The sequence below is a fragment of the Xyrauchen texanus genome, chromosome 38 (assembly GCF_025860055.1).
Source record: "Xyrauchen texanus isolate HMW12.3.18 chromosome 38, RBS_HiC_50CHRs, whole genome shotgun sequence".
NCBI lineage: Eukaryota > Metazoa > Chordata > Actinopteri > Cypriniformes > Catostomidae > Xyrauchen > Xyrauchen texanus.
Genome location: NC_068313.1, coordinates 23,621,977 through 23,642,185, shown reverse-complemented (window position 1 = coordinate 23,642,185; position 20,209 = coordinate 23,621,977). Strand labels below are relative to the sequence as shown.

General features: G+C 37.1%; 1 protein-coding gene across 1 annotated transcript in view; it reads left to right on the top strand.

Moving 5' to 3' along the window:
* kiaa0753 (KIAA0753 ortholog) overlaps positions 1–14,236 on the top strand; it is a 28,354-nt gene extending 14,118 nt beyond the window's left edge. The window contains exons 17-18 of the mRNA XM_052109841.1: positions 10,088–10,309; positions 12,567–14,236. Of these exons, the coding sequence (XP_051965801.1) occupies positions 10,088–10,309; positions 12,567–12,717 (373 nt within the window). The 3' untranslated portion in view covers positions 12,718–14,236. The remainder of the gene's footprint in view (positions 1–10,087; positions 10,310–12,566) is intronic.
* Positions 14,237–20,209: the final 5,973 nt, after the last annotated feature.

Genomic DNA, 20,209 nt, shown 5'->3' with positions numbered 1-20,209 from the left:
GTAATGTAAGTTTTGTGATTGTGTCAAAGTTCCTGGATTAAGATAAAATGATATGTGATCCATTTCTGATATGTGTATACACTTGAAAAGTTCATTTTGTACATTTGAAGTTATGAGCAGAGCATTAGTTTTATGTCCTGCTAAAAAGATAATACAAAGGTATCACTCAACAGATCAGCTTTTATTGATTCTATTCAGGCATCTTTAAACGCTTACACCCAGTTTTGGTAGAATTTTTGGCATCAACAGTCAGAGTCTTTAATTTATGACGTTAAGGAATTTCGGGGAGGTTTTTAGAAGCGTGTTCAGACAGATCTGCCCTTTTGTATTTCAGACAGTTACATTGGCCAGGTACAGGTCAGCTCAGACTCCTTGGCACCAGTCCGAATTTCTAGCTTCTTAATGCTTCTGCCTAGCTGCTTAAATCCTACAGCATTCTGTCTGCTATATTGTGCCAAACTAAAAATGGTCACATATTTATACACTGTATATTTGCCTTTAGACAATAAGCAGATGCCTTATACTGTAAGTGACATCACAAGCAATTCCTTATTAGTATACAATAACATGAGAAGATGCAGAATAATGTTCCAAAATTCGCTATAAAACTAAATGTCAGTACACAGATGGGACACAGTGAAACACTAATTAGTAGGTTTTAGTTCTTGATAAAGAGCTTTAAAGGGAGTATAGTAAGTGTGTTTATAGATGCAGAAGCATGTGTACTAGTAGCAAGTGCTGTAGCATATATAGTTATATATGATGCATATTCATATATATATATATATATATATATATATATATATATATATATATATATATATGTATATGTGTCTCAACCTTAGGCTCACATACTGGTCTAATGCATATTGTACAAACAAATGCAAGAACTGGCTAAAATTGGCTTCCAAAGTGGCTTCCAGTGGGTGGATCTGGGTTTGAATAAGTAGAGGTAGACCGATATATCAGTTCTGGCTAAAATTGGTAATAATAGCTTAATATTTGTAAATATTTAAAATATAGAGCATTGTAACATAGCCAAGTCTCCATTTCAAAATAACAGTCCCTGGGCCAAATCTTTATATTTTTTTTTTCAGGTTGATATTGATATTTAGCTTAAGCAATATATTGTGTCTGTGATCATTTTGGGCTCTTGGGTCTGTTCCTATCATAGCAAGAAAAGACTAAGTTTATTATAATTTTTTTTTAACATTTTATACATTGATTTTAAGAACTATTTGCCAATCAATCATTTATCAGCCTTTTCCACCACCTTAGTTACCGGAATCGTCAAAATCCACTATCGGTTGACCTCTAATAATTTATGCTGATAGCCCTGCGAGTTTAGTGGATATATGTCTGTGCAATCATCTACAGTCCCAATGCTGAGTTAGAGGTATCAGGCACAGCAATGACAAGATGTTTATTGCAATGCTTAGTCACCGTTAGAGAGTCTTTTTTTGTTCTTCAGTGGATGCTAGTAGGCTGTCTGGAGCTGCTGCCTGCTGTGTTATTGTACATTGCAGCGTGGTTGGGCATTTGGGCATTTTTCCATTGGACTTATGTCAGTGGTTATCATACATCACTGACTCTGCCTTTATACTGTCTGGCAGCTTCATGCAGTATGTAAAAAATAAGGAAATGGCTATGTCTTCAATCTGGAACCTTTGCAGATATAAGATACAAGATACTGTAATGATTTTATAGTTATATTTCTCCACATCTTGGCACATAAACAGAGTCAATCAACAATGCTGGTGTGACAGTTTGCCATCCCAAAAAGAAGACCACAATAATGATTGTTAATGCCTCACTGAGGAACTGGTTCATGACTGTTTCAGAATTAGGTCAGTTTTCAATTATTATTATTTTTTTTTAAATTTGACTAATTTCCCCCCTGTCCTCCTCTTATTTGACTTTGATTTCTTTCTGTCCTTTTTTCATAGTCAGTCTCTCTCTCTCTCTCTCTCTCTCTCTCTCTCTCTCTCTCTCTCTCTTTTATCACTTGAGTGCCCAGGTCAATACTATTTTTTAAATACTGAGTACTGTTCTGACAGAACTGTTCTGTTCCTGTCTGTCCGTCCGTCCGTAATGCATATGTATTCTTTTTTAAAATGATTTAAATTGTTCTTATATATTGATGTTTTACAGTGTATTGTAATCATATCAGTTAACTAAAAACTGCTATAATCTCTGATAACTAAAACATTTTTAGTAATTTGTATTTATAATAATGCATTGGGTAAAGGCTTCTGTTAATTTTGCTTGCTCTTTTTGACATTCTTTCAATGGCACCGCGCATCCTGGAAATTACTTTCCTGTAAAGATTTTGGGGATTATTCTTTATTTTTCAGTAAAACCTTTACAGTTACTGTTCTGTCATGGGCTGCTGAGAATTGAGACTGCGTAGGCTACTGTTGCTTTCGACTGCCTTTGCTCTCAACCTTTGTTTGGATTTATTTTCCTCAGCCAGTCACTTAATGCTGACAGAAAACATTGGCTTTCAAATGTCACTGCACCAGGAGCCTATTCTTCAGTCTCTTTTACTGAGCCTGTGTTGGAACATGAGCAGTGACCCCTCTGGAGAAATCCTGTAAGATGCTCTGTGTGACTGACTGATAGGGATGCATGGATGGTGGGAATGTCAGCTAGACTGGCAGTCAGCCAAGAAAACATCTCAATGGAAGATTTCTCTAACAAGTCCCACTATTTGCATAGAAGCTGTTGTGATAGAAACAGCTAAAAGTATTGTAAAGTGCTACTCAGCTGGTGATTGTGACCTAAAAATGGGTTGCAGGTCTGTTCTGATAGGGCCACGAACAGCATATTAAAAAAATTCAACTAAGCACATAATTGTGCAGAGGTAGTATAGCAAAATAAATCAGGAAAAACGCTTTCCATTTCTTGTGTTTTGACATTAAATGCTATAATATTAAGTATTAACTGAATTACACTGTGCATGGCCCATATACTGTATTCATTAGATGAAGGGTTTTGTATATTTTGCCAAATGAGGTTTAATGATGAATAAGGTTTATTGTTATTCACAAGATATATGTTTGGAGAGACCATGTTTTGATGACGAGGCACATTTCCATACAGTCACATTTGTCTTTGCATGCTCTTGCTTCAATTTAAAACACTTGATTGATTAATACAAATATCAAAATATGCATTGAAGTGAGGATAAGCAAACTTGGATTAAGCAGAGACTATTTGGCCGTAAATTGAGAGCTTGTATTAAAATGGATGGGAGACATTGGAACTGCCAATATGGCGGATGGAAAAATGGAAGTTCCACCTTTCTGGTAAATAGCAATTCACCTTTTATCACCTGTCAGTCAACCCGAGTATGTGCACGCGCATAAACTGGACCAGCTAATAATGTTTTTATTTTTATTTTATCTGCGCTTAAGAAGCACAATTTATGATACCACTGTTGTCAGATTTACTGCTAATTTGAAATGTTATTTGATAATAATCTTATTCTTGACCCACTGTTCTGGAGATTTTGGTGTTTCCACATTCAAGTAGAGAGGAGCTGTACTTTCATGCCACTTGTACCCATAGAAAAAAGCTGCCTGAGAGCATTCCCAAGATGGCCTCTGAGTGGACTGGCAGGACTTGGTTTAAATGCTCGAGGCCACAATAGTAAGAGTCCATTTTCTAGTCTCAAACCTCCAACCATTTCCAGTTACCAGCTCACATCTGATTTCACTTAATCTTTATCCACTACACCATACCACCCCATTAGTAGTTAAATCAAAGTCATGTAGCTTACATGATATTAGTTCAGTGAGTAGAGGATTTATTTTGAAGAAAATTATCATGACTTCACTTCAGAATTGTCATCTCCTTGAGAAATGTTGCCAGCTGGCCAACTAATGTGATTTTCTTGGTACATGGCTATCAAGTAATTCTTGACTAATCCAACCAAAGGCAGTATTTGAAGCATAGCTGCATTTACTACACTCACTGAGAACAGTGACAGCTTAGTGATTGCTGGATATTTAAAAGCCTGAATGGATATTGCACTCTTGATCAGAAAGTTATAGTCTATCCACTCGTCAACTCTCTCTTAATGAGACACTGCCTTTCATTATCTCCATCATTAATTCTGTCTTTATGTTACATTTTCTATATTGAACTGCTAGTTTTGAGCATCCTAATGGCTCAATGAAACTCTCAGTGAGCATTTTACGTCCATTTCTGCAGCTTATTTACATCATAATGAATGATTATTTAGCGGATGTGGCCGAGAAAGATAAAACTCATGGGAAATGAATTATTCAAATAATTATGGTAATGAACTTTTAGTACAGCCATTAAAGGCCAAGGCCGAACAGAGGATGTATGATGGGAAGTCGGTAAAATGTTATTTGTAAAAATATGCCACTAGAGGGGGCAATGTCTGGGGGCTTTGTGTCAGTGTAGCGCATGCTCTGGCAAGGTGATTTGAGGAGCGGATATTGGGCCCTGATGTTGATTAGCACACCAAGCTTATTATTTGTTGTCTGATCTCTGATTACCTGCATAGACTACAAACTGTTCAGCTCAGCTTGTAAACAACACATAAACATACAAAGCCACACAAATAGAGCAAGGACTAATACAGCATAATAGTGGGCTGTCACTGGAGCTTTGCTTTTAGGCTTTTTTTCTTGAGGTAATTTTGGCATGAGAAAGCAAAAGTTAGGGGGCCAGTACGAGGAATTAAAAAGCACTTCTGGAGCATTTTTCCTGATTTATAATGCAATTCAATAAATGTGTTTGCTTCTTGCTCTTTAACTTTGTGATTTGTTTAGATTTTTCTGTGAGTGGGTTGTGGTGTCCAGTGTCATTTGATGTGTGGTAAAAGCACTAGACAGAAAAATATGAGCTGTGAAATCACCAGCCACTTCCATTCCAGTCCATTTTAGTATTCCTCTTTAACACATCAATATTTAAAATAATACACAAAGAGAGGAAGGCTTGATTTCCGATATGGATTCTGTAAAATACCTTTATTTGATGCCTATTTAGTGGTGGTAAGCCTATTTTGTCACTATTCTATTACTTTTGCTCATACTTTGTGTTAGGGGTTTATTTTCAGTGTCAGTGTGTAACTCGAATCTTCAAATCGTGCATCTTGTTAAGGTTATTAATTTTCATAGCAATCGGACATAAGATTTTTGCCTGGTTGTTGATGATAAAACAAGTGAAAAAGAAATCTCATAGACTTCCACTGGAGGAGGGGCCCTAGCGATATTTAGAGATCAGAATATCACGGAAACATGTGTGTGGAATCTTTTGATCTAGCAACCACATAACAATGCCCTGGCAACCACTTACAACATTCTAGTATTATGGTGCCGAGTTTTGGAGGGGTAAGCACAACTCAGATTTAAAAAATGTAGTTTACTTGTGAATGGCACCTTTATGATAGCACCTTTTTAAAAATCTCAGAATGTCTACAAAAAAGAGAAATCAAATGTCTCCATTACATATTACACATTTCACCTTAAAGAATATTCCGGGTCAATACAATTTAAGATCAATCGACAGGATTTGTGGCATAATATTATTTTAAAATTAATTTTGACACACTGCTTTAAAAAAATTAATTAATAAAAAAATCAGGGTTCCAGTGAAGAATTTACATGGGGCCAATACGTAATGGTTTAAATTCAAAAGTATAGCCATAAGACATAATATGCAAGATAACGTGATTTCAGTGTGATTAATTGCTTACTAACCTTATAATAAGTTGTAACCAATTTTACAACTATGTTGCCATGACAATGTAATATCATCAAACCCTGAAACAACTGTAAAAATGACAATATAAACAAATTTACAGCTCAGATAATACATGAGTTTTAACAGAAGAATTAATGTAAGTGCTATTATAAAATAATAAGCTTCAGATTTATGCCCTTAAACCCTCCAAAAATGGCCCTAATTCACATCCATTGTATGTTCCTCACTGTAACCTTGATTTTTGCTTTAAAAAAAAAAAAAAGACAAGGAGGGACGAGTCGAAATTCATTTTTGTGGTAATCAACATTATGCCAGAAATGCTGTCAATTGATCTTAACTTGAATTGAGCCTGGAATATTCCTGTGTTTTGTATGATCATGTCATAAATATACAGCACCGTTGAATCTTACACTGTTTGAAAAAATCCCACAAACCAGCACAGGAGTTTTCTGAAGTGGGAGAATCAGAAACACAAACGTGTAACCCTATGGAGGAGTGATGGCTGATAAGTGGGCTGATCTGTGACTGCAGAGAGAGGTTATGTGTGTGAGAAGTCTCTGTAGAATTAGTGGACATCACATCTGAGAAAGTGTCTGATCCCCACTGCTCATTCAAAGCTTAAAGAGATCAATGAGAGAGCCCGTGGTTAGGCTGTGTCTTTTGGTTTGATCTTCACTCTCTGTTCTCTTTATTTTCTCTCTCTTTTTTATTTCATATGGCAATCTCTTTCTTGCTATCTGGCTCTTTCTCCTTCTCCCTCTAACCTTGTCCAGTTAATCTCCCTGCCCACGTGTTTAGTTGAATAAAGCTCCTTGGCAGTAACCTTGAAGCTGGTGATGGCCTCTTACCAGATGAAGTGAAGCCATCTTTATTATTTTTTATCTCTGTCCACCTGAGTTTTGAGCAGTGGAACGCCAGGCTGGATTTTACCTCATCTCTGTTTGCACAACATTATTACAGCTGTCTTTCTCCATTTATCAGGGAATTAAAAATTTTTAATTCCCTGATAAATGCTGTAAAGCTGTAATTTTAAGGCCAAGAATGAATACAATCCTAAAAGTCATGGAAGTTTCTATTATGATTGTTGTATTGTTCTTGTCATGCTTTTGTCAAAAATATTTCTCAATGTAGATATTCTGCCAAACGACAAAATGCAGTAGCTAGGCTACTCATTTTGTCCAAACTGGTAAAACAGAAATGGTCTCTTAGGGGCCATTTACACTGATCACGCTTTAAAAATGCTGGACTCAGTGTAACAAATGGAACAGAATGCCGGTGTCTTGAGAAACGTTTTTTTAAGTTTAAGTTATTTGAACGCTATATGGCATCTTAAAAACACTGTGTTAAAAAACATATGGGCCAGTGGTGGCTCAGCGGTTAAGGCTCTGGGTTACTGACCGAAAGGATACCACTGTTGGTCCCTTGAGCAAGGCCCTTGACCCTATCTGCTCCAGGGGCGCTGTTTCATGGCTGACCCTGCGCTCTGACCCCAGCTTAGTTGGGATATGCGAAAACAACTGCATTTCATTGGCTCTGTACCTGTACTATGCACAATGACAATAAAGTTGAATCTTAATCTTAATTCGGAAGACGCTAAAAAAAACATTGATACGCATCACAGTTGTCAAAGATGTCCAGCTAATGTACATTTACATAGAAAACAATTATAAAACAGTGCAGTATAAACAGCCCCTTGATCGACTATATATTTCCTATAACAGACTGGGTTGGCTCATCAGTGATACTATATTATTATCCACGTTTTGCTGGACAATCAAACATTTGAAGCCATTTTTCTTAGTTTCTGCTATGGCATAGTTACCGCTTTTTGGCAGTTTTGCCCTTTGGGATTGCTCCTGTATAGCAAAACTACTCTAAAAAAACAACTTTTTTTTGTGACATTTGTACAATAATAAGAATAACTGTTTGACTCTGTTAAGAATTCATAACCAAGGATTCTGCTTCAGAAATCTCTTTAAAATTATTTGATATATTTGTTTGCAGTAATCACAAACAACTGTAGAGCTCATGAAAATGCGTTGGTCAAAAGTTTCCTGATGTATTCAAGTCACATGCAATTCTTGTATCCTGTGGTCTCCTGCTATTCTGGCTCGTCCCGTGTTTCTGCCTCTCCCCCTGCATTCTCCCAAACACACTGGAGTGTGAGCACATAAGTCAGCCTTAGCACAGCGCTGTGTCTTCTCATATAAATCACATATGGGGCGGCAACATTGTGTTCCTGATTTCCTGGTGTTGAAAGCAGGAGGGGGGAAATTTGCTCATTATTTTTGGCTTTGCACTGCGCCTTGCCGAGGAAATGAATGTGTATTTGTCTTCAGCTGATCTTGTTTTGACAGAAAAGGGCTGGAAAGCCTTTGCCCATTTCACTATGTATACGTGCCTACTCAACATTATATATAACAGATCTTAACTACTTCTGCACACAACTGTTTCTTGTAGAACCAGTTTCTTTTAGCACTTCATATGACCTTTCTTGCTTCACCTAAATTAGTAAAAAGGGCCTGCCTCTTTGTTGTTCCCTAGATTTAACCACTTACTTTGACCACTTCCTTTCCACCTGTTCTTGCCTTCTTAATTTCATTTTGTTCACATTGTGCAGCCACTTGAAAAATGTGGCCACAGTGAATTCCACACTCCAGAGTGCCACAGCATGGCTGAAAACGCTTGATGTAGCTGTTAGCTGGAGCTGTTTTCTATTAACGGGACAAAGAGGGTGCCTTGCGGGAATGGTAAAGGGGAAGTGAATGCACAATAGTGGTGCCGGCCCACATAATGCTCCATTAAAGAATAAATGTCCCTTGTGCGCTGTTGGTGGCCTTGTGCATTAAGTGTCTAGGCTGAGTTTGCATTCAATACTGTGTATTAGAGGCGACCCGGTTCGGGAATGGGGTCAGGTCTTCCTTCTCTGGTGCGTCCACTGGGGTTCTCGTGTTAAATATGAGCGTGGAGAGTGCTGATACTTTTGTGGAGCTGATTAACTCAGAGCTTTGAGTATTTACCTATGCATGGTCTAAATCAGCCTCTGAGGACACTTGGAACCGTGTGAGGGACGGGCCAAGTTGTTTACACAAGTACTTTTGAGTCCAGATTTAGCACCACTTAAGAGGCGGCAGTCTAACAAATTGGCATCTTAATTCAGAGTATTTATTGTTGCGATGATTTGTAAATTCCGTTCACCCTGTACTACAGTATATTACAAGTACTAAAACAACACATTATTTGATGTTTTAATTTTAATTGCTTTTTTGATGATATACACGTATTTCAATTGATTTGATTGCAAAATATTTGGTCTCATTGGACCACAAAACAAGGCGCCACTGTTCTACTCGCCATCTAAGTTGAGACAGAGCCCAGAGAAGTCCGTGGCACTTCTGGACAGTGTTGATGTATGGCTTCTGCTTTGCGTAGTAAAGCCCTAAATTTGATTGGTGAATGGTGTTGACTGACAGTTTACAGAAGTATTCCCAAGCCCATGTTATGATATCCATTAGTGACGTCATGAAATCATGCACATTCAGATGTGGTTTTCGGCCTTTCCCTTTATGCACAGAGACCGGATTTGGCCAGATTCCTTGAAACTTTTGACTCTATTGTAGACTCTAGAGGGTTAAATGCCCTAATCCTTACAATTTGTCTTTAGGGAACATTGTTCTCAGGAGCACTGGGTTATTTGCTGATAGATCAGTTGGCAAATAACACAATTGCCTTTCCTGTTTAACATCTCCTGTTTCACATCACCTTGTTATTTCAACTCATCAGACTGTTTTTAGTCCTAAAATGCTTCAACTTTTTTGGAGCATGTTGCAATTATCTGATTCAAATGGAGTGTATATGTTCAAAAAACAATTAAAGTCACAAGGTAAAGCATAAAATAATATGTTGTTGAAGTGCTTTTGATATAGCACAGAGTGAATAGAATTTACAAATTACTGCTTTTTGTTATTATTAGCGTTTTCAATGCTGTCCCAACTTTTCCGGCGTTGTAAAATAAATTCTGTTTCTATCATATTTCATCAGCATTGTTTTTAATTAATCAGTAGATTCTGAATATTGCAGTAACATCTAAGTTATACAGCTATGTTCTGTATTGTAAGCTGTTGTAATCAGATTATATACAGTGTAACTATTAAAAATAAATTGTTTTATACATACTATAACAATTATGGTTTAAATGGCGGCGCCATTGTGCCACATTTTGATATTATGTATTATTGAAATTATGTAAACTTTTGGGGACAAGGGAAAAAAGACAAGGAAAAAAGTTCATATAATGTAATAAAAACATACTTTTATTTGATTTGAACTATTATGACTGCATTTACAGGGTTGTGTCTGACACCTCAGTGCTGGATGATGAGTCTTTAACTCTAAATGACCCCAGTCATCCAGTCCCAGTTGGATTGGAGAGGACAGGAGGTGTTTACCTGAGTGTGCCGCCCAGTATGCAGAGGAGCATACATAAATACAGGGAGGACCATGATGCCTTTCTGCGGCTGGTTTCACACGAAGCTGTGGGGAGCTTCAATCCCTGGGCTATAGCAGACAGGTCAGAGTCTGATGGTTTCTTAATTCTTTAAAAGACATCTGTGATCACTGAACTATGTCAGTACTTATCTAAAAGACACGGAGGCATCATCAGTTTGCGTTTTCTGTTAACTGCTGTGCTTTCTCATTCTGAGACCAGATTGACATGACATCTAACCTAAATTATACAACAGTTATTATTAATATGAACTTGTTGCAATGCTCACAACTGTGCTGTTGCACTGAATATTAGCATGGCTGTGCTTAGCGTGTTGCTGCTTAATTACCTGTTACTTAATCAGCACTGAAATCTATAATTTCCTGACATATTTTCATTATGATTCTATTTGTACTGGTTACAACACATCCCTGGATGTTTAAAAACTAAACCCACTTCTGTTCTGTTTGCTTCCAGAGCAACAGCAGATTAGTCATGAACCCCACAGTAACACAGCAAGTGGGAGTTGCTATTGTTTACAGCCTTAGGGCTATAATGCTCCTCACACAAGATGTCATTTTAAATGTAAATATTAGCTCATTTTTTTTATGTGTGCTCATGTTAAAAATGCTCTGTGCAATGAGCGTCTTTCTTGTTCGGCTAGCACTCCTGTTGCACGCCCACTCTGCCATTAGCATCCTTAACCGAATTTTGAAGTTGGTGCAATGCAGTGGATATTTATCAACCTCTGAGTCCAAAGAGAGCTCACTTTTAACAGTGGGAAGAGGAACAAATCAGATATTGGAGTTAAGGTTTCATTTGTCACAGAAGAATTGTCATAGAAATGAAAAGGTGAGGAATCAAAAGTTTAACATAAGTAAAAAGATTTTCTTTTGCTGTACACAAATAAAGAAACTGTGAACCTTATGAGTTATTGCACAAGAATGTTATTTTTATTTTTGATGAGGTCAGTGTAGCACCACAGAGACTATATATTCTAACTAGAAACAATATTCTTTCTTCTAGAGAAATGGAGAAGATGGGAAATGTCACAGCAATTAGTGCTGCTGCCTGGAACGGGGAGGGCACCTGCCACTCAGCGGCACATTGTGGGAAATTAGTGCATTAGAGGCAATAAAGGCCTTGAGTGAGCATGAGCTGACTGGGCTCACTGGGTGTGCTCTTTACACAGAGGGAATGTAATATTGTTTGAAAAGAGGGCTTTAGAGCTACTATGAAATTATATGAGATGAGCAAAGAATCTTGGATATGCTCATCTCATCCCTGTCCTTAAGACAAACAAAACCCTTCATTAAATGGCACCAAATTATAAGTAATATTTATTTTTTACCACTTATCATGAGACCACAAAAATACACCATATGTATTTCAGCTCATTCTAATGACTTTTCATTAGGGATGTACAGGTATGAAATAAAAAACAAACTATAGGCTGATATTGATATGTTGCTACTCACCTTTTTTAGTCATCAGATTACTGTTTTACTTAAGAATTATACTTAAATTTACAAAAAGTTACAAAAGCTTTTTACTGATTTTTTTATTTTAACTAACATGAAATAATTTCTATTGAAAATTAATGGGATCTTTTGAACATATGACAGGCCAAATTTTTAAAGAGAGCCACAATTTCTTAAAGTTTTAATAAAAGCATTCTAAGCCATGAATCAAACCATCCAGCTCAGAGGCAAATCACAACTTTACAAACTATAATTTGAAGGAAAATATTTAAATATTTAATATTTGTTAAAGAACAAAGGTACAGGACTGTGTACTTCAACGTCTTTCACAAGGTTATGAACTATAGTCCCATGAAGCATTGCAAATTACATTGTAAAAGGATTAATGGAAAGGAGGCGGCAAGAACCGGCTTGACAATATAAATAATAGTTTAATGTAAAACTGAAACAAAAAGACAAACATACAAATGTGTCGGACAGCTGTCCGTAAATCTCTCTCTCTGTCGCACTGCAGCTTCCAGTTGGCCCTTATCCCTCTCTGAGGCTTGATTAGCCTGATTAGGGGCCGGGTGTAAAAAAACATGGAAAAATACTGTGTATAACTATAAACTATACTATAAAAATGTATTTCCCTACATTTTTTATTTAATTTACGCTCTATAGAGCGACTCTCCCCTTTTTTAAACAGCCAATAGTATTTAGTTACATTACAGCAATGAACCCAGAAGAGATATTTTTTGTCAACTTTTAGGAGTACACAACAATATAGATGATTAAAAGAAAATAGGTATGGACTTTGATTCACAGGGTCTAAGTAAGTGCTGTATTATTGTAATTTATATTTCCCTTATTTCTTTCAGTCTGGCTGACGAGTTGATTGCTGAGGCTCTGGCTGACGTGGCGGCAGAGTTCCAGGATGTTTGTGAAGAGTATGCAGAGGCTGTTTTCACTTCAGAGTTCCTCCAGCCTGTCCAGTCCCCAACCACATCAGTGGTTCATACTAAATCATAGACTCCTCCCAAAAGATTTACAAAAGTTTTTTCAATTGAATGTTGGAAAATACAGATTTATATTTTTGTATGTTTGCTTTGGGATTTGTTTTTGGGCTTGAAATAGGAAACTTTCAGTCATTGGGGAAAAACTGCTTGTCAGATATTATCTTTGTCCAATTTTGATACTTGGATTTAACTAACGTTTCTCTTGTAAAACAAGTCCTTTGTTGGAGGTCCGACTCTGAAACATAAACAGCATTACTGGATGTCTGGTGTTGCTGTGGAGCACTGACATCACTCCTAAATTAACTTTTAAATTATTAATGTACAGTACCTTTTCCATAAATACTTTACACTAGAGGATTGCGCATTCCCTCCATTCTGAATGAACATTAATAGATGCATTAGTGCCGTCTACATCAGAATGCAATGTTTGCAGCTCTACGGACCGATCTCAAATACTCCAAAACATATGCTTTGTTTCTCTGAGCTAATTGTCTTTTAAGCTTAATGTTTTTTAATCTCTCGACATGTTGCTCAGGATCCCCAGTGTGATTGGACAGGTGAGGAATTTAGAGTGTATGTGTTTAGTTTATGTGTTGGGCCTGAAGGGAAACAGTCCTCTTGGTGAGTCCAAATGTTGGGCTGGCATGCTGCGAACGTGCTCTGACAGGACACACAGGCCCTGAGTGCGCTAGTCTACTTTCCATCGGGACTGTGTGTAGAAATGTGCTCGCCTACAATTCTTACATAACTAAGTAAGGCTATAATCATCAGAAAGTGGTAGAGTTATGTATTTATGCATATAAAATTAGGATCTGTGTCCTTTGAGAGCTCAAAATTGTACAACTGTTTTAGAGCAGAACTGTGCCTTAATTCAATAATTCTGTTGGCCTGAATAAAATAAGCATTACCTTAAACGGATAGTTCACCCCAAAATGAAAAATCTCTCGTCATTTACTCACCCTCAAGTGGTTCCAAAATTGTATACATGTCTTCCATGAACACAAAATGAGATGTTTGGGTAGAATATTAGGAACTGACAGCCTCAGCATTAGCTTTCATTGTTTGGATAAAAAGATACAATGAAAGTGAAAGGCAGAATGACAGCCTCAGTCACTAAACATACAGTATTTTGTGTTCCACTGAAGAAAGTCATACAGGTTTGGAACAACATGAGGATGAATAAGTTATGAATTTTCATTATGGGGTGGACCATCAGACTTTAACCATCAGCACCTCTAGCTGCAGTTGTGTAGTTAAATTCCCAGATGTGAGTAACCGGTTTCTCATAAGTGTTCAACAACCTACTTATTTGTGAAATATGCCAAAAGCCATGCAGAATTAACGGCTTTTGCCAGCAAATTCCAGTCCATGAGATATTATGAAAGCTATGATTCCAGTTTGGCAATAACTTGTTTTTATTTGTGATGTGATTTTATTTCTGTTGAAAGAAAGCTATTAAACCTGTACTGTATTTATTACACCTTATAATCATGACCTAATTTATAATAAATGTTTTAAAATGACACCCAAAAGTGTCTCCCGGGACTTGGCAAAATGTCCTCCTTACTGTCATGGATGAAATTACTTTTCCTTAAAAGTTCAAATGAATTGAATTAGCCATTTACTTTCTGCGACCAGGCGGCGGCATAATCAATGTTATCTATCTTTCTTTGTCAGGCCTGCAGGCTGTTTCCCCATTCCTGCTCTTACCAGAATCTCAATGCAATGCTCGGAGTCAGAAGTGTTTTGTCATTGGGTTTCTGACTGGTACAAATAGGCCAAGTCCCTAAAGGAGTAGACTAATGCAACCTAGGCAGTTCCCTTGAATTGAAGAACTGTGTTTCCAGACTTCAGCTCTATCAATATTAATTTAGAGAAACCTAATGTGCAACTCCAATGTTTAATTACAATGTCTAAAAAAGGATGAAAATAGGTGGGAGGCATATTTTTATACATTGCAGCATAGGTAAACACTTATCACACAGACAATGAGCTGTAATCATTATGGATTACATATTTGTGTTAAATGTTTAGGGAAAATTCATGTATGGGAATATGTTAACCTCTAGAGCACTTGGCCTTGATTTTGTGATTTTCTCTTCCAATTACTGTGACAGCTAGCACCAGGCTCATACTTTATGGTGATTACAACCTTACATTAATCATCTGAACTGCTGATGGATGTACTGTGATGGAGTCAGTTATTTAAAAGCTTGAGGAATGATTGCAAAATCATGATTTATGAACAAGAGCACAGTTTGCACAGTCATCTTACCACACAAATACAGAGATCTACTGCCATTGGCAGATTGAAGATATTTACAGTATAATTTTGGTTTCAACTACAAACCATTTTGTCATCACAAAATGGGTATTCAATTTGCCATAGGGCAAGGACAGCACCTGTGGTCCCTCTACTTTGCTTCTGCTTTTTGTATTATGAAGGCATATGAATGAAGGCTATAAAAAGCTCTCCTTGAGAGCATTTCTGTGGCTTCTTTATGAGAGAGGTTCAACTAAGATCATTACAGAGATGGATGAAAAACACATTTACTGTGTTGCCAGAGGACTACTAGACACTTAAACTTGCAATTTATATATAAACTACTGAGTATATCTAGATACAAGGTTGGGGAGTAGTGGAATAAGTGTAACTGGACTAATTTAAAATACTAAATATAAGTAAATGTATTCCACTACAGTTACAATTTAAATCAATGGTAATTAGAATACAGTTACATTCAAAAAGTATTTTGATTACTGTAGAGATTACTTTGCATTTCATTGTCATATGTTTATTTTAATATTTAGTCCTTAATATTGATAATAATAAATAAATAAATGACAATAAATGATGCGATCCAAAGTGCATTTGAAAAGCAGTGAAACACTTTCTTATGATGTGTTACATTCATACGAGCAGACAGAGAAGTAAATCTGAAGCAAGTTTGGAGCAGAAGAAATAGAAATAAACCTTGTGTAAATTGTCAGTTTTACGCAAAGCTAAAATGTTATTTCTAGCCGTTTTACATGCACATGTTACCAGGCACGATCATATTTTTGTTTTAAGAAAATTCAAGTTGGATCCTAAATTCTTTTTGTTCTAGTGAGATCTTTGATATTGGGCAAAAATTGTATTCTTGATAAAAACTATTTTTTATTGTTTTCCAGTAAAAATATAAAAAAATCCTTAAAACAAGATCAATCTCGTTTTAAAAACAACACTGCATAAGTTATTTCGGTTTTCCAGAGAATATATTTTTAACATGTGTATTTTGTCTTTCTGTAGTTTTTATTGTCAAAACAAGTGAAAAAATCTAAAAGTGCTGAAGAAGTAATCCAAAGTATTTAGAATATGTTACTGACCTTGAGTAATTTAACGGAACACGCTACAAATGACATTTTACAGCATGTATTCTGTAATCTGTAGTGGAATACATTTCAAAAGTAACCCTCCCAACCCTGTATGTGTGTGTGTGTGTATATATATATATATATATACACACACACACACACAAACACACACATATCTATCACATATTTGGATATCTATAATTTTGCAATTTTACAGCTCAAAACATTTAAAACAAACTTTATTCAAACTGTTTTGTAGATAATTCAGGCTTAGGTGTGCTATACATTTTTTATATTTATACTTTAAGAAAATTAAGATTCAACTTTGAAAAGCTCCCTTTGACTTAAATGGTTAGTGGTCATTTAGACCTAATGCATTTTTGTGTTATAAAAGAAAAGCTACATGCAGAGCAACCAATATGCTATAACAAAACACAGGTGTCTAATAAGACACTAATTAATTAAAGCTGAAGTCTGTAACATTTTCTCTGTAAAATACTTTCTCCTATCTCTGCTTAATATGCAGAGACAACTTTAAGGATGACATTGTTGGTTACAATTCTCAAAAATTGTAAACGGTCTCTAAACTGTAGCACTATAAAATTTATTCTGTTTGTTTGAGTGGACTGTCAAGCCCGACCCAACAACATTGGTTCAATGGGAGTTGGGGGTGAGACTATGTTTGTTCAATCTACAGCAGACTGAGTGTATTTGCATAGCTGATTGATGTTTATTTTTGCAATTCGGTTAGGTGGCACAGAACTTACACACTTAAACTTTAAAGAGATAGTTCACACAAAATGTTTTATTCTGTCATCATTTACTCACCCTCATGCCATCCCAGATATGTATGACTTTCTTCTGTTGAACACAAAGAAAGATTTTAAAAATATCTCAGCTCTGTAGGTCCATACAACGCAAGTGAATGGTGATTAGACCTTTGTAGCTCCAAAAATCACATAAAGGAAACATAAAATGAATCCATATGACCCCAGTGTTTAAATTCATATTATCAGAAGCAATATAATAGTTGTGGGTGAACAGAAAATTTTTAAGCCCTATTTTACTCGAAATCTCCAATTTACCGTTCACTTTCAGATGTAAAAGTGAAGCTAAACAGGCACCACATGTGACTTTCAGATGTAAAAGTGAAAGTGGAGATTAAGAGTAAAAAAAGGACTTACATTTTGATTGATTTCATGGCCACACCTATTTCTGAAAATATAGATTTAACCATTGGAGTCATATGGATTAATTCTATGTTTCTAATGCCTGATCAGCCTTCACTTGTGGCACTTTTCCACTGCACATTACGGTTCTACTCGCTTTACTTTTCTGAGCTTGCATTTCCATTGCAGTTTAGTGCCACCTAAGCGTGGGTGGGATTATAGGTTGATCGTCATAGTAGCACTGCCTCTGCTGCCTTGACATCTTGACATCTTAAACACGACACAAACTGACCAAAAACAATGACAACCGCTAGCTGTTAGCTACTAGCTCATTGTGCTGCATAAAGCAGTTGTTGCATGGGGATTTTACACAAGTGTAACCGTTAAATTGGCCTGGTTATTTTAGAAGTAAGCTTAAAGTAGCTGGTCAACTAAATAAAGTGAAGCTTTCAGGCAGAGAAGAGTTAACATAACAAAACATACCATCCTCCATCGTGGCTGAGTCCAGGGCACTCTCCCTCCCATTGCTCACTGGTTTAAATAGCGTCCATTTGGTCAAACCACTTTCACTTTTCCTTGATGGTTCTGTAGTCACTTTTAAGGTTTTTTTTGTACTTTTCCCTACACTGTTGGTAGGTCCGGTGGTAGCCATGTGCGGCCAACAGCTGAGGCACTTCCTGAGAGACTTTTTCGTTTTGCTCATTGCTAACGAGTGGACCATCTGCACCTTGTTTATTGACCACGACGTGGTTTTGCGCACAGCCATTTATTTTTTCACAATTCGAAAGTTGTATGAACAAATGATACTGTTATCGCTGTTGCTAACTTTAAAACTAGCGGGTTGATGTCGCGTGTCGGAAATCCGGTGATGCAGGTAGAGATGATTCTCCCTGACCAATCAAGTGATCTGCAGGATTTTGACATCACATTTAGTATTGGCTCGGCTCGCTTGGAACCTCAACCGAGGTGGTACTAAAAAAGTATCAGGTACCAGGTACTATCCACAGTGGAAAACCCCAAAAAAGTAAGCTGAGTCGAGTCCAATGGTACCTTGCAGTGGAAAAGCCCCATTGCATTGTACAGGTCCTTCTCAAAAAATTAGCATATTGTGATAAAGGTCATTATTTTCCATAATGTAATGATCAAAATTAAACTTTCATATATTTTAGATTCATTGCACACCAACTGAAATATTTCAGGTCTTTTATTGTTTTAATACTGATGATTTTGGCATACAGCTCATGAAAACCCAAAATTCCTATCTCAAAAAATTAGCATATTTCATCCGACCAATAAAAGAAGTGTTTTTAATACAAAAAAAAAAAAAAAACCTTCAAATAATTATGTTCAGTTATGCACTCAATACTTGGTCGGGAATCCTTTTGCAGAAATGACTGCTTCAATGCGGCGTGGCATGGAGGCAATCAGCCTGTGGCACTGCTGAGGTGTTATGGAGGCCCAGGATGCTTCGATAGCGACCTTAAGCTCATCCAGAGTGTTGGGTCTTATGTCTCTCAACTTTCTCTTCACAATATCCCACAGATTCTCTATGGGGTTCAGGTCAGGAGAGTTGGCAGGCCAATTGAGCACAGTAATACCATGGTCAGTAAACCATTTACCAGTGGTTTTGGCACTGTGAGCAGGTACCAGGTCGTGCTGAAAAATGAAATCTTCATCTCCATAAAGCTTTTCAGCAGATGGAAGCATGAAGTGCTCCAAAATCTCCTGATAGCTAACTGCATTGACCCTGCCCTTGATAAAACACAGTGGACCAACACCAGCAGCTGACATGGCACCCCAGACCATCACTGACTGTGGGTACTTGACACTGGACTTCAGGCATTGTCATTTCCTTCTCCCCAGGCTTCCTCCAGACTCTGGCACCTTGATTTCCGAATGACATGCAAAATTTGCTTTCATCCGAAAAAAGTACTTTGGACCACTGAGCAACAGTCCAGTGCTGCTTCTCTGTAGCCACTGGTTCAAAAGTGGCTTGACCTGGTGAATGCGGCACCTGTAGCCCATTTCCTGCACAGGCCTGTGCACGGTGGCTCTGGATGTTTCTACTCCAAACTCAGTCCACTGCTTCCGCAGGTCCCCAAGGTCTGGAATCGGTCCTTCTCCACAATCTTCCTCAGGGTCCGGTCACCTCTTCTCGTTGTGCAGCGTTTTTGCCACACTTTTTCCTTCCCACAGACTTCCCACTGAGGTGCCTTGATACAGCACTCTGGGAACAGCCTATTTGTTCAGAAATTTCTTTCTGTGTCTTACCCTCTTGCTTGAGGGTGTCAATGATGGCCTTCTGGACAGCAGTCAGGTCGGCAGTCTTACCCATGATTGCGGTTTTGAGTAATGAAACAGGCTGGGAGTTTTTAAAAGCCTCAGGAATCTTTTGCAGGTGTTTAGAGTTAATTAGTTGATTCAGATGATTAGGTTAATAGCTCGTTTAGAGACCCTTTTCATGATATGCTAATTTTTTGAGATAGGAATTTTGGGTTTTCATGAGCTGTATGCCAAAATCATCAATATTAAAACAATAAAAGACCTGAAATATTTCAGTTGGTGTGCAATGAATCTAAAATATATGAAAGTTTAATTTTTATCATTACATTATGGAAAATAATGAACTTTATCACAATATGCTAATTTTTTGAGAAGGACCTGTATGGACCTACAGAGCTGAGAAATTCTTCAAAAAATCTGTTTGTGTTCTGCTGAAGAAAGAAAGTCATACACATCTGGGACGGAATGGGGGTGAGTAAATGATGAAAGAATTTTCATTTTTTGGGTGAACTATCCTTTTAAGGCGGCTCTTGTTGTCAGTTACACAGAAACCAAAACCAAAACATAAACTTAACTAAAACTTTGCCATGTTTTGCTGTCTTTGCTAGTCTATTATCTTCTGAAACACCAATGTAGTTAATACTACATGGCAAACATTAATAAATAACTATCTAATATGTTAACGCGGGGAGGTCTAAA